At 39.1% G+C, this 13,550-nt stretch overlaps 1 protein-coding gene across 2 annotated transcripts in view; it reads right to left on the reverse strand.

Annotated features, from left to right (window-relative positions):
• The window catches only part of PPP2R2B (protein phosphatase 2 regulatory subunit Bbeta), a 313,160-nt gene that overhangs the window by 18,461 nt on the left and 281,149 nt on the right, over positions 1-13,550 (reverse strand). For both annotated transcript variants that reach the window (XM_058170956.1, XM_058170957.1), the window contains one exon: positions 9,770-9,934. In XM_058170956.1, the coding sequence (XP_058026939.1) occupies positions 9,770-9,934 (165 nt within the window). The remainder of the gene's footprint in view (positions 1-9,769; positions 9,935-13,550) is intronic.

Here is a 13,550-nt window from a genome sequence, read left to right on the forward strand (position 1 = left end):
AAAACTCCAGTTTCTCAGGGGTCCTATCATGTGAATCAGTTAAGAGCAAGTTAACTGAATATAAACCACTATTATGCCTGTTTTACACTGATTATTGACTTAATTTAATTTAGCCTGTATTGCATTTTTTTCCAGGGCACTCAGATGCAGTTTATACTCAATTAATTATATTCAACAGAGATTACAAGGTCAAATTTTGGTTGCCCTTTTTTTCTTTCTAACAAGGGTTTCCCCCTTATCTGTAATTCCAAAGGCTTAACTCCAAATTTGAAATGGGGGGCTAAAATGTGTAAATTTATGCCGCTAAACCTATTACTGTATTTTTATTTTATTTTAGAAATCAGTGTTTGACCCTATCTTTCTTTAAGGCAATTTCTATTCTATAAAGTTTGATTTTTGTTTATTGCTTGCGAGATTCCCCAAGGGAACAAATAGCAGCTGAATTTTCAAGGAATTCATCGTCATGCTAGATGGCCAGGATGGATTATTGAAATTATTTCAGTGTTTTGACCTTTTAAACACCAAAATACAACACAGGGAAGAGGTCCTCTCTCTTACACACATTTGGTTAGTGGGAAGATTTTGGAATATTGATGGTGGCCCCAGGAACGCTCAAGATTAAACAATGGGAACAGAATGTAAAGACATAGGCACTGTTTAAGGGAAAAAGTGGTTTGAGACCTCCATCTATCCATCCTACAGACTTTGGATAGTCTATTACACTATGGCTAAACCTTTTGACACAATTATCATACATCTCCAGATAATCACTAGTTCCATCTGTAATCTTTGAAATGTTGGATTAGAGCAACACTGTGCTACATAGGCAATTTTGAAGCATCTATCAGTCCTATAAAAGGGATGCGATGGCTCAGTGGCTAAGATGCTGAGCTTGTCGATTGAAAGGTCGGCAGTTAAGCGGTTCGAATCCCTAGTGCCGCATAATGGGGTGAGCTCCAGTTACTTGTCCCAGCTTCTGCCAATTTAGCAATTCGAAAGCATGTAAAAAATGCAAGTAGAAAAATAGGGACCACCTTTGGTGGGAGGTAACAGTGTTCCGTGCGCCTTTGGCATTTAGTCACGCCAGCCGCATGACCACGGAGACATCTTTGGACAGCGCTGGCTCTTCGGCATTGAAACGGAGATGAGCACCACCCCCTAGAGTCGGGAACGGTTAGCACATATGTGCGAGGGGAACCTTTACCTTTATCAGTCCTATAATGTAGACAGCTCAAGAAATTGATTCCACAGGAAATTAGAAATCTACTATATTGAGAGAAGTGGCAACAGAGAACTGGCAACAGAAGCTTGCCAGTTTCCTGCAAATTCCCTTCCTTCATATGCCCCTTGGAGTGGGGGGAGTGGAGGGATTAGTCTCTTTCTAATGTTGTCCCTCTTCCCTGAGCTTAACACATGCTTCTGCATCTCTTGTTTCCTAAAGAGCCTATGGATGGTTTCTCCAGAATCATCTCTATGGCATTCTACAATATCTTTCTGACCTGATCTGACTAATGTGTTATCACAACCCAAGAGCCAGGCTCTAAGAGGGCAGCAGGTTAGACCCATCAGAAATTGCACCCATAGATAGCAGGCTCTTCATCTGCCCACATTGAAGGGCCTTCCTTGGTCACCACCAAAACCTTTCCAGCCAAAAGGCTGCCAAGAAGAAAAGGTCAGCACCCCCCCCCCCAAACAAAAGCAGCAGCACACACACACGTGGCAGCTACAGACACATCAAGCCATCTGGATGCCTCATTCATTATCTGCTACCATGGAGGGAGAAAAGCTTCAGTGAGGAGGGGATTTCAGCCACCAGGGGCTGCCTTCCACTACTGGAAGCAACTTTGGCATCCAGCTTTGTGCTCCTTGTTTCATGCTTTCTTGTTCCTGACCTCTGCAATCTTCTTGACCTTTAAGTGTCTGGGGTTTTCCCTTGGTATTTCTAAGACTTCATTTGCCTGTCAGATTATGGATTATTTGTCTCTGTTTTATATCTCTTCCTCAAGCTACTGGTCAATCTGTTGCACAAAACATAGTCTTTATCCTCCTGTCCTTACTCCACTCTTGTAATCACTCTTTGATTGCTTCTGGCTGTCTGTGCTTGTACTTTCCTCCTGTTTTTCCTTCAGCTCCCTGCCAACTGCTTGTGTGTTTGGCTCCTGTGTAGCAGGGGTCTCTAAGCATGGCAAATTGAAGACTTGTGGACTTCAACTCCCACAATTCCCCAGCTAGCATGATCTTAAAGTCACCAAGTTTGGAGACCCCTGCTTGTAGAGGAAAGAGAAGATTGAAAAGGGTTAATGCTTCTTCTGGAAAACTATTTCATCTGTCGAACGTTACAGACAGCACTTTTGCAGCAGGGAAACATGGCTGTCAGCTTCTCACATAATATTGATAAAAGTGCACCATTTTTACAAAACTAGCAACCATTTTAAGAAACCAGCAATTTTTCAGTCTTGATGGGCAGCATCTCTTCTCCCACTGGTGATTTTTGTGTTACTCTTAATATAGAGAAATTGGATATCAGAGAAGCTGGCAGTCAATCCTTTGTAAATTTGAGATTTAGGGGAAAAAGTAGACAGCAGTGTAGTAAATTACACTACAGTAGAGCTAGAGAATCTTACTGAGTCCTGGGGTCAATATGTGGCATACAGGAGAAGATAGCCTTTGCAGATGTTTCCTGACCTTCTTCTGGATATCACTGTGTGCCACATGAAGTATTCTTGCTTGACAGAAAAGACTATTAAGCTAAAAGTGGAACCTATTGTGACAAAGTTACCACTAGTTTTATTATTTTGTTATGAAGATAGCCTGCAATTGGAAAAAGATGCCCCATTCCAACTTAACAGAAGTTAAGAGCAACAGCTTCATAATATAGACTCGGGTAAGGTATTGAACATATACAAGCTTGTTCAAGTTGTTCGGATGGGCCCATTATCTTATAATATTTTCATCCCTCCGCTACAATTTAACACCAGTGTTGATTTTAATCTTCTTTTATAGGGTCAGTTTTAACTGACTATATATTGAATGTGTTTAAGTGTACGCACAACTTTACTTTTCATACTCCAGTATTATGTTAAAAGTAAAACCAGCAAATTCCTGAATCAAAAGAAAAGCAATCTTTGCTCCCCATCTGTTCTTTCAAACTTCAACATGATTACTGATGTTATTACATCTTGCTATAACTCAGGAAGGTTATTTATTTAGGGCAATCTTTTTTTCCCAGTCTGAATAATTATGAAAAACTGTTCCATATCCTTTTGCTAAAAAATAGCTAACTTCTCCCTTACTTCGCCAGCTGAGAAGGAATGAGAGGGCAAATCAATTGTTTCTCCCCCTTCTGATTGATTCCTTAAAAATGGTTTCCAAAATATGATAGGGCATACGGAAGTAGAACTTGGTTTTATTTTACTAAATTCCCAAGGAAAAGGATGAGACCGCTTATTATTAACTCTAGGATTTTAGAAGATTCTTTTAATTCAGGAATGACCTTTACATTTGCTGCTGAACTGAACAACTCTCACCTTCTCTTTCTCTCTTTCTCTTCTTTCTCTAGAATAAACAAAATTAGCTTAGTTTTTCCTTTAAGCTCTCATTTAAAAATTAGCTATGTGTACTTTGATAAAAATGCAATATCTTGTTTTCTAATCAAGCTCTCCCACAAGACAAATAGTATTTTTACTAAATCTTGCTGCATAGCTGGCTTTTTCGTATTATACGCATGAGACTAATACTCCTGATCTATTAACATATTCAGTTCAATAAGAAATCCTGAAGTGTGTTTTAAACTCCTTCAATTAATTTTTAATAAACAAATCACAGCTTTTGGCTGGGATTTTGAGGATATGAAGTTTTAATGAAGCATTTATGCATTAATGTTGCACGGCCCCACCCATTAAGTTTAGTTAACAGATATAGAATGCACAAAAATATATGCAAAAAATCGGATTTGGTAACATTCATAGTTCATTGGAAATATCTGATTATATAAAAATGTAAACGAATACAAGTTTTATGGCAATGAAACTTTGCCTTTCAAGGTCTAGAAAAAAGGCTCAAAATTAAATTAAAATTGAATGACTAACAGTAGAGACACCCCTACACAACTGGATATCTGCTTTTCTGTCTAACAGACAACAAGTGGTTAAAATTGGTAATGCTCTATCAAATCCTGTTCCTCTCAGTGGCGTTCCTCAAGGTAGCATTCTTGGACCAACTCTCTTTATAATATACATAAATGATCTTTGTGACCATATCTCAAGTAACTGTGTTCTCTTTGCTGATGATGTCAAACTGTTTAACACCACCGACAATACATCTACCATTCAAAAAGACCTTGACCATCTAACCGCTTGGTCTAAAATTTGGCAACTACAAATCTCAACCAGCAAATGCTCAGTCTTACATATTGGTAAAAAGAACCCAATCACTAAGTATATGCTTGATGGACATTACCTTACAGACGACCCCCACCCTGTCAAAGACCTTGGAGTTTTCATATCTAATGATCTAAGTGCCAAAGCCCACTGCAACTACATAGCAAAAAAAGCTCTAAGAGTTGTTAACCTAATCCTATGTAGCTTCTTTTCCAAGAACACCACACTGCTGACCAGAGCATATAAAACATTTGCTAGGCCAATTCTTAATTACAGCTCATCTGTCTGGAACCCATACCATATTTCTGACATCAATACAGTTGAGTGTGTCCAGAGGTATTTTACGAGAAGAGTTCTCCACTCCTCCGCAACCAACAAAATACCTTATTCCACCAGACTCGAAATCGTGGGTTTAAAAAACTTGGAACTTCATCGCCTTCGACAGGACCTGGGTTTAGCTCATAGAATCATCTGTTGTAATGTCCTTCCTGCCAACGACTACTTCAGTTTCAACTACAATAACACAAGAGCTACCAATAGATTTAAACTTAATGTCAACCGCTCCAGTTTGGATTGCAGAAAATATGATTTCTGTAACAGAATTATCTGTGCTTGGAATGCATTACCTGACTCTGTGGTCTCTTCTCATAACCCCAAAAGCTTTAAACAAAATCTATCCACTGTTGACTTCACCCCATTCCTAAGAGGACTCTAAGGGGCGTGCATAAGAGCACAAACATGCCTACCGTTCCTGTCCTATTGTTTCTTTCCCTATATATATACTTATACTTCCTTGTTTCTCCTCATATATATGTTTATATATTATATAATCTTTTTGTGTTATTCTTGTGTATATTGTTATGACAAAATTAAATAAATAAATAAATAAATTTTAAAAATTGGATTTCTTTTCCCAGGAATCTTATTTCTCTGTCACAATTTTGTTCAGAGAAACCTAGAACACTTCATCTTCTGCAGTGGCTACCTGCCAAGAACAAGACCGTTTTATAAAGAGCAGCTTCTCTGCTCTTTATAAGAGAAAAGGAGATATTGTAGTGCAGGTAGTCCTCAACACATAACCACATTTGAACCCAAAGTTTCTGTGGTTAAGCAAGGCGGTAGTTAAGTGATTTTTGCTCCATTTTATGACTTTTCTTGCTGAAGTTGTTAAGTAAATTACTGCAGTTATAAAGTTAGTAACATTGTTAGGTGAATTTGACTTCCCCATTGACTTAGTTTATCAGAAGGTTACAAAATGTGATTGCATGACCCTGGGAAATTGCAACCATCATAAATACATGGCAATTGTCGAGTGTCTGAATTTTTATCACATAGCCACGAAGATGTTGCCCCATTCCTAAGAGGTCTGTAAGGGGCGTGCATAAGAGCACAAACGTGCCTACCGTTCCTGTCCTATTGTTTCCTTTCATTATATCCAATTAATATAGTTATTACATACTTATGCTCATATATATGCTTCTTTTTATATAGTTACTTTTATGCTTATGCTTATATATACACTGTTGTGACAAATAAAATAAATAAATAAAAATAAATGTTGCAACAGCCATATGTGTGAAAAATAGTCATAAGTCACATTTTCAGTGTCACTGAACTTTTGAACAATCACTAAACAAATGGTTGTAAGTCAAGGACTACCTGTAGTACTAAATATACATTGCCCTCACCCATCAGATACATCAGCTCTTTCCTTACAGTGATGAAATCAGCACCAAATGCTTAAGGAACCATGAGGTTTACCTTTGATCCAATTTAAGACCTTAATTAAGGATTTAAACATTCTTCTGTCATTATTTTTTCCCTAAAATTGCTCTGAGTGTGGATGGATTGTAATTCCAGGGGTAAGAAGAGTTGGAAATGGAAAAAGTGATAGAAGTCCTCGATGAAAAATGAAAGAAGGGACAGTGATAGACATTGAGTTAGGATATATGTTTGGATAATAGGAGTGTTGCTGGATTGAAGCAAGTAGAGGATAAATAGAAAGGGGCTGAAAAAGCGAGTAGAAGGCAACTGAACATGGTTTGGGTGACTTAAAAATAATAATGCGAATGTAATCTGTTGGTGGCTTCTGGAGGTAGACATTGGATGGCAGATTATTCAACTGCTGGGCATATTCACCCTGTAAAGATGGTGTGGGCCTAAAGAGACAGGCCAATCTAAGGGCATATATCCACAGAACTGGGGACAAGAACCTGAAACAGGTTAAAAATTGCTTGTGATCTGGAAGGTTGTTCGGCTGCTTCAAGATCTGCCAAATTGACCTGACAACTTGGAAAAGAATGTGAAGACCTTACATTTCTCTTCCTACATTTTCCCTTTCTGCTCTCATTAAAAATACAACTGCTTTGAAATCAACTGCATTATAAGCTCCAGTGCTTCTCCTAACCCATTTCTCCTTCTCTTGCCAAGCATCTGCTGCACCAGGCACAGTATCTCACTGCAGTGTGTCAGGTAAATATTGTTTTTTTACCAAGTGAAGCCTTACAAATGCCAGTGAGGAAGAGGAATGCAGTCTGAAAGTAGAATCTATCAAAGGTGAAATGGGAAAAAAGTGAGTCTGCATAATCCAGGGGCACCAATCAGAACTGGCATTTGGGGAGATGCAGAGCAGCCCTTGTTGCACAATCCCATTTAATACATGTTTCCCAAGTGATAAAGGAAAGGGCGGGTAAGGAGAGAGAGAGAGAGTACTGGTGAAGATGGCAGAGTTTGGTACAAAACTGTATTAACAGAATAACAGTGTTAGAAGGGACCTTGGAGGTCTTCTAATCCAACCCCCTGCTCAGGCAGGAAATCCTATACCATTTCAGACAAATGATTGTCCCATCTCTTCTTAAAAACTTCCAGTTTAGAGCATTCGCAATTTCTGGAGGCAAGTTGTTTCACTGATTCAAACTGTCAGGACATTTCCCCTTAGTTCTAAGTTGCTTCTCTCTCTGATTAGTTTCCACCCATTGCTTCTTGTCCTGCCTTCAGGTGCTTTGGAGAATAGCTTGACTCCCTCTTCTTTGTGGCAGCCCCTGACATATTGGAACACTGCTATCATGTCTCTCCTAGACTTTCTTTTCATTAAAGATCCAGGACAGATCATCAGATGCGAACAGCCATATTTATGGCAGGAATGCTCTTTGCCCAGAGAAGAATTGTGAGTTGGCTTTTTAAATTGAAACCAAGGAATAAACCACAGATCTGGGATGTGCTAGAGAAGAGGCTGATTAAAGCACTTTCATAAAAGATTTCCTCTGGGGGTAGGGAAGATCATCTTTTAAAGGGCAGAATTGCATTTATTTTGAATCTTGATGAACAGCCTAAATTCCAACTTCTAGGTCTGCTGAATCACAATCGACTGAGGAGCTGCACTTTGGAAGGATAGGGGGGAAAAAATCAATATTGGCCATCAAGGGAGAGATCAATCTGAACTTGTTTTCACAATTGCTTTGAATGTGCTCTAAAGGACACTGCAGCAACAGCAGCAGAACAAAGGAATAACACTAACCAAGCCAAGAGAACTGTTGTTGGGAAAGGAAGGAAATGAACCCAGCTTGCAACTTATTACTAATATATTTAATCTGAACTGAACCTTCTATTTTACAGTAATCAGACAGCGGGAGGAAGGAGTGAAAAAAAAAACACCCCAGGCTAACCAAGAAATACAAGCGATAGAATCAGACACTTGCAGCAGCCAAATAATTGGCTGCAATGGCATTTTCCACTAAGTCAGAGAGATAAGACCGAAGAGATCATTTCAAGAAGCTGGTTATTAGAGGTTAGGAACTGATTTGGTAGCAAAAGAGCACTCTAAATTACAGTAGTAATATAGGCACTGGAAACTGGAAAGAAGGATGTCGCCTTTAGAATTTAATTCGTCATCCCAAACTATACTTCAATAATTCAAAAAAGGAAGGAGAATGTACTTTAAAATAATAACTGGGATCATAAAATCTTTGAAAAATTGATTGCTTATATTAGGAAGTTGATCAATATTTATAGAAGTCAAAATATGGATCTTGTTCAAGAAATGGAACAGGTACTATAGGAAAAGCAGAACATGTAATGTGTTTTCCCCAGGTCTTATTTTCTCTTGAGCCCCAAAATAAGTACCAGGTCTTATTTTCAGGGGATGTCTTACCCACTTGTGGCAGGAGGCTGTGTGGTATGAGTCACAGCACTAGCTGCAACGTGCAAAGCCCCTGCCACAATGCGTCATGCAGCCTCCTGGCATATGCAGTGGCACAATCTGCCATGTGGCAGCCTGCAGCAAGCGGCGGCACTAGCGCGATCTGCCATGAGGTGTCTGCAATGAGGTGAACCACAGAAGAAGTTGGGCAGCGCAATAGGTGTTGGGGCGTGGGAGGTCTAGCTGCAGTGATCCTGCAGGGTATGTGGGATGCAGGGTGTGTGGGACAGCTCCACCCCCCCACATCTTGATTTTTATGCCTGCCCCTCACCCCACCTTATACAACCAGTGGGCGAGGCTTAACTAGGGCTTATTTTTGCGGTAGGGCTTATATTAGGTACAGGCATGCAAATCAGGCTAAGGCTTCTTTTCGGGATAGGTCCTATTTTCGGGGAAACACGGTAGTATAGAAAAAGCAGATATAAATCAGTTCAACTCTAGCATCAAACCATGATGTATCATTGCAAGAACAAGTGGGGGTATATCTTGATCTAGATTATTGTCTCAATCCCTTCCTTTGTGATGTAGGGCATAACCTTGGTTTATAGGCAAGCTATGATTTGTGAACACTGGTGGCTGCATTCTTGGATATTAAGTCAAAGAATAATTTAATGCAAAGCAGAGCCAAATACCTCTGATTTGCTCGTCTAGAGCAGGGAGAAGAAACAAACTAAAACTTGTATTGCACAAAGCAGTAAGCCATAATTCCACTTGTCTCTTTCATAGTGACAAAACTTAGTGGCATAACCCGATTTCCCACGCATGAAATCAGCAGTCCACTGCTTATGCTATTTCCTCTTGTGCCATCCAGGTATTTTCTGTGTATTTTGAACTTCCAGTTTGACATTAACAATCCAAAGAAGATACCTGAGAACCCAATGAATCAGTTATGGAAATGTTTTCTGGATGTTGCTTGTTCCAGTAGGATGGATTTCACAGGCAAAGGAAAGACTCATTCCTCATGTTAGTTAGCAAAGTAGAAAGGAGTCATTGATCACCAAAGGAAGAGGTTACTGTACTTTTTTCTTATAGCTTTATCTTGAAGAAGGATAAATGGAGGCCACTTAGCACAAAGAATACATAATGCATTTTTTTCTTTTTTATGCTAGAGGAAATCCTTCCATAATACAAAATTCATTCTCAACATTTCCTTTTTACTGTTTCTTTCGACATACGGCTTGATCATACTCACATTTGGAGTGTCTGTCACACAAAGCAGACGTTCTCATGTCACACAATCTTATTGTCCCTTTGCTGCTGCTATAGACGAAGGTGTTGCAGTGGTGTGGATGGAATTCTGCAGCTGTAATCACTTCTGTCAATTCTTCCATGTTTGCTGGTTTTATATCTACAATATCTGATGCGCAAGAGTCAAGGCAACATAAATAACACAATGTAGAATTTCTCAAAACTAACCTCAGGATGATTTAGGTATGATAGAGCATGTTAAGTCAGGACTTGGGTGATTGGGTTGAAATTGCTATTCATTCACTAGGGAAACTTTGATCTAGTACTTTCTGTCTAACCCACAGGACTTTTATGAGGCAAAATAGAATCAGTGACAAAGAGATATGTTTCATCTACTCTCAAATGCCTGCTGAATGAGAACTCCAGCATTTATCCAGCAACTGAGCATCATTTTAGTAAAATACATATTTCCACACTTAAGAGGACAATCCTTAATGGTTTCAGGCAGCTACCTACATATTCTTACATAATTAGTCTTGACATTAAATTGATATGAAGTAAGAAAATAAAAAGACTTGTCATGGAGCAAATCCCTATGTAGCAATGGGAGTTTACATTATACATCTGTCAAAGCTCTCCATGTTACCGTCTTTTAGTTCAGAGAAAATAATGGATTTTTCACATTGCTTTAATTCCAAACTCTACTTCATTACAGTTCTTGCAGACCTTAACTACAAATCCCAGAATTGGGCTCAATTGTGTCATTAAGTAGAGGACTACCTGTACAAAAAAAATTCCTACCTTTTCTAACTATACACATGTGGGATTTGGCTCCCGAGATTGTCCACTTTTTGGAAGACAAAGCAATTCAATAAGTAGAACAAAAGTAGCACATGTTTCTCAGTTATTTGGGGAAATCCTCATTTCACTTCTTTGTCATCCTTCCTTCCCTTGGTTTCCACTAGATATGTTGGGATTGTTTGATCTCTGAGTCTCATATCCATCCACACATCCAAACGTACTTTGTTTTATCTGCTATCAACCCCAGTCCAGATATTGACTTTAAACTACTCCCCATTCATTAGTCAGCAAGCTGATGTAGCTACACAATAGACTTTTCTTTTCAGAAAGCAAAATCAATCTGTATTATCAGGGAAAATAGTCTGAGGAAAATAAGCAAATTGGTCAAATGAAATGGAGAGGTTAGTTAATGAGGAATTTAATCATGTCTATTCTTTATCTCTGAGACATTGTGAGTTTGTGGGCAGAAATGGTCTCCTTTTACCTTGTTGACTACTGAGTAAGATCATTCTTCTTCACCAGTCTCGAGGGCAACCTGCTTTCACTTGCCAAATACCTAGCTGGAGCAAGTTGGTGTGGTTGGCAGTCCTGAGGCTGGCCTTACAGTTTTTGGATCAAGAGTTGTGCTGTTGAGAAAAGTTAAGGCTCCTGACTTCACTAGCCTGGCAGCCCCAGTTATGTTCTCCAATGCCAGTAGCACCTGCATGGCCTCTGGCACTCAAGTGGAAATGAGACTATGTATCTTCCCCTTCTGTTGCAAACTGGTTCAGTGTTTACCTTGCCAATTCATCCTGAGGTGTGTAGATGAATTGGTGCTCTTCCAGTACTTTGCTTTCTGCTTTGCCTCAGCAAGCCAAAACAAGTTTAACCGAGTTTAACAGTTCTGTACACATGTCCCCAAACATAGCGACCTCCCTCAGAACTGCTGTGACTCTGGAGGTCATGACTCAAGACTGGGAACTCTTGAAGTAAGGGGAAGTGGAAATTGGCAGGAAGAAAAATGAGTGACATTTTGTTTAAACCTAACAAAGAGGGTTAACATTCGTTACTAACAGGGATGAACCTTGTTACTTGGGAGAGAAACTATTCTTCAAAAAGCAGCCATTTCCAACCTTTTCAAATCCAAAATGATATCCCCCATTCCTATGAGTGAACAGTTAAATAGTAAAATACAGGTGGAAATATGGTAATCACGTTACCCTTAAGCATGCAATCTAAGTACTGGTAGTCCTCGACTTATGACTACAGCTGAACCCCAAAATTATTTTGTTAAGTGAGACATTTAAGTGAGTTTTGCCCCATTTTATGACCTTTCTTGCCACAATTGTTAAATAAATCAGCTGCAGTTTATAAGTTAGAAACCCAGTTGTTAAATGAATCGGGCTTCCCCATTGACTTTGATTCTTGCAAAAGGTGATCACGTAGCCTTGGGAGACAGCAATGGTCATAAGTATGAATCAATTGCTAACTATCTGAATTTTGATCACATGATCATGGAGATGCTCCAAAGGTTGCAACTGTGAAAAATGGTTATACTGTAAATCACGTTTTTCAGTGCCGTTGTAACTTTGAATGGTCAATAAATGAACTGTCGTAAGTCAAGGACTACCTGTACAGCAACAAAGTTGGGGGAAATTATGGGTTACCCCACAAGCTTCATTTTTTATATTCAAGTACATTTAGCTGCTTTTAGAGACAGCTAAATAACCATATTATTGAAAAGAGCTGAAAAACAGTTGAATGAAAAAGAAATGTTAGCATGCTTTCCATGTTAGGAATCCCAAGAAGGTTCCAGAATATATGCAGGCTTCTAATCATGTTGGCTACAGATACATAACCCCCCTTTCAGACCAAACCCCCCTTTCAGACCAAACAATCACAGCCAGTTATTTTCACCCTACTCTCGAGAAGTACCTGCCTAAGGCATATTAATTAAGTACAGCCTTCTGTTCTTGAATCATAGAGGCAATTTGGGAGCTGCAACTTAATGGAAAGTATTTTTTTCATTCCAAAAAAGCCCAGGCTAAACAAAGGCTACTACAATTTTATCTTATTTTACTGAAGGCCAGGAAAAAGAAATCCTAGCTTCTAGGCAACTGAGGATATAGTTTTCCATTACAAGCCACCAAATAAATCTTTTCTGTTGTGGAGTCCTTGGTCTCTGACAACCAAGCTCAGAGAACACTGCAGGATTCCACAGTTCAACCCTGAGCTACATATATTCTCTTTTATTGGATCTTTACTGTTGGCGAGTGTTACTTGGGACCAGCCTAAGAACTGAGGAAATGAAGGCAGGGTCTGACTTGCAATTGATTTCCCATTATCAAAATGTTTCTACATGCTGCTAGTTGCAATGAAGGCAACAGAATTGTAGCTATTTCCCTTGATTTCTCTGTACTAAGAGAACCTGTAATTATGAAGAATTGGGTATAAAGCAGGGGTCTCCAACCTTGGTCTCTTTAAGACTTGTGGACTTCAACTCCCAGAGTTCCTCAGTCAGCAAAGCTGGCTGAGGAACTCTGGGAGTTGAAATCCACAAGTCTTTTTATTTATTTATTTATTTTATTTTGTCACAACAATGTATGTAGGTATCATACAAAAGATTATATTGTATATAAACACATATATGAGTAAATATAAGGAGGTATAAGCATATATATAGGAAGAAGAAAAGAAAAAAAACAATAGGACAGGAACGGTAGGCACGTTTGTGCGCTTATGCACGCCCCTTATGGTCCTCTTAGGAATGGGGTGAGGTCAATAGTAGAAAGTTTTTGGATAAAACTTTTAGGATTATGGGAAGAGACCACAGAGTCAGGTAAAGTATTCCAAGCACTGATGATTCTGTTACAGAAGTCTTAAAGGGACCAAGATTGGAGACCCCTGGTATAAAGCATTTCCCTCAAACAATCCATCCCATGATCTCATCTTCTTTTCCCAGAGCAAAATCTCAAGTACTCTAAGGGCTACCTGTACAGCTTACT

The sequence above is a fragment of the Ahaetulla prasina genome, chromosome 2, assembly GCF_028640845.1.
Source record: "Ahaetulla prasina isolate Xishuangbanna chromosome 2, ASM2864084v1, whole genome shotgun sequence".
In the NCBI taxonomy this organism is placed as follows: Eukaryota; Metazoa; Chordata; class Lepidosauria; order Squamata; family Colubridae; genus Ahaetulla; species Ahaetulla prasina.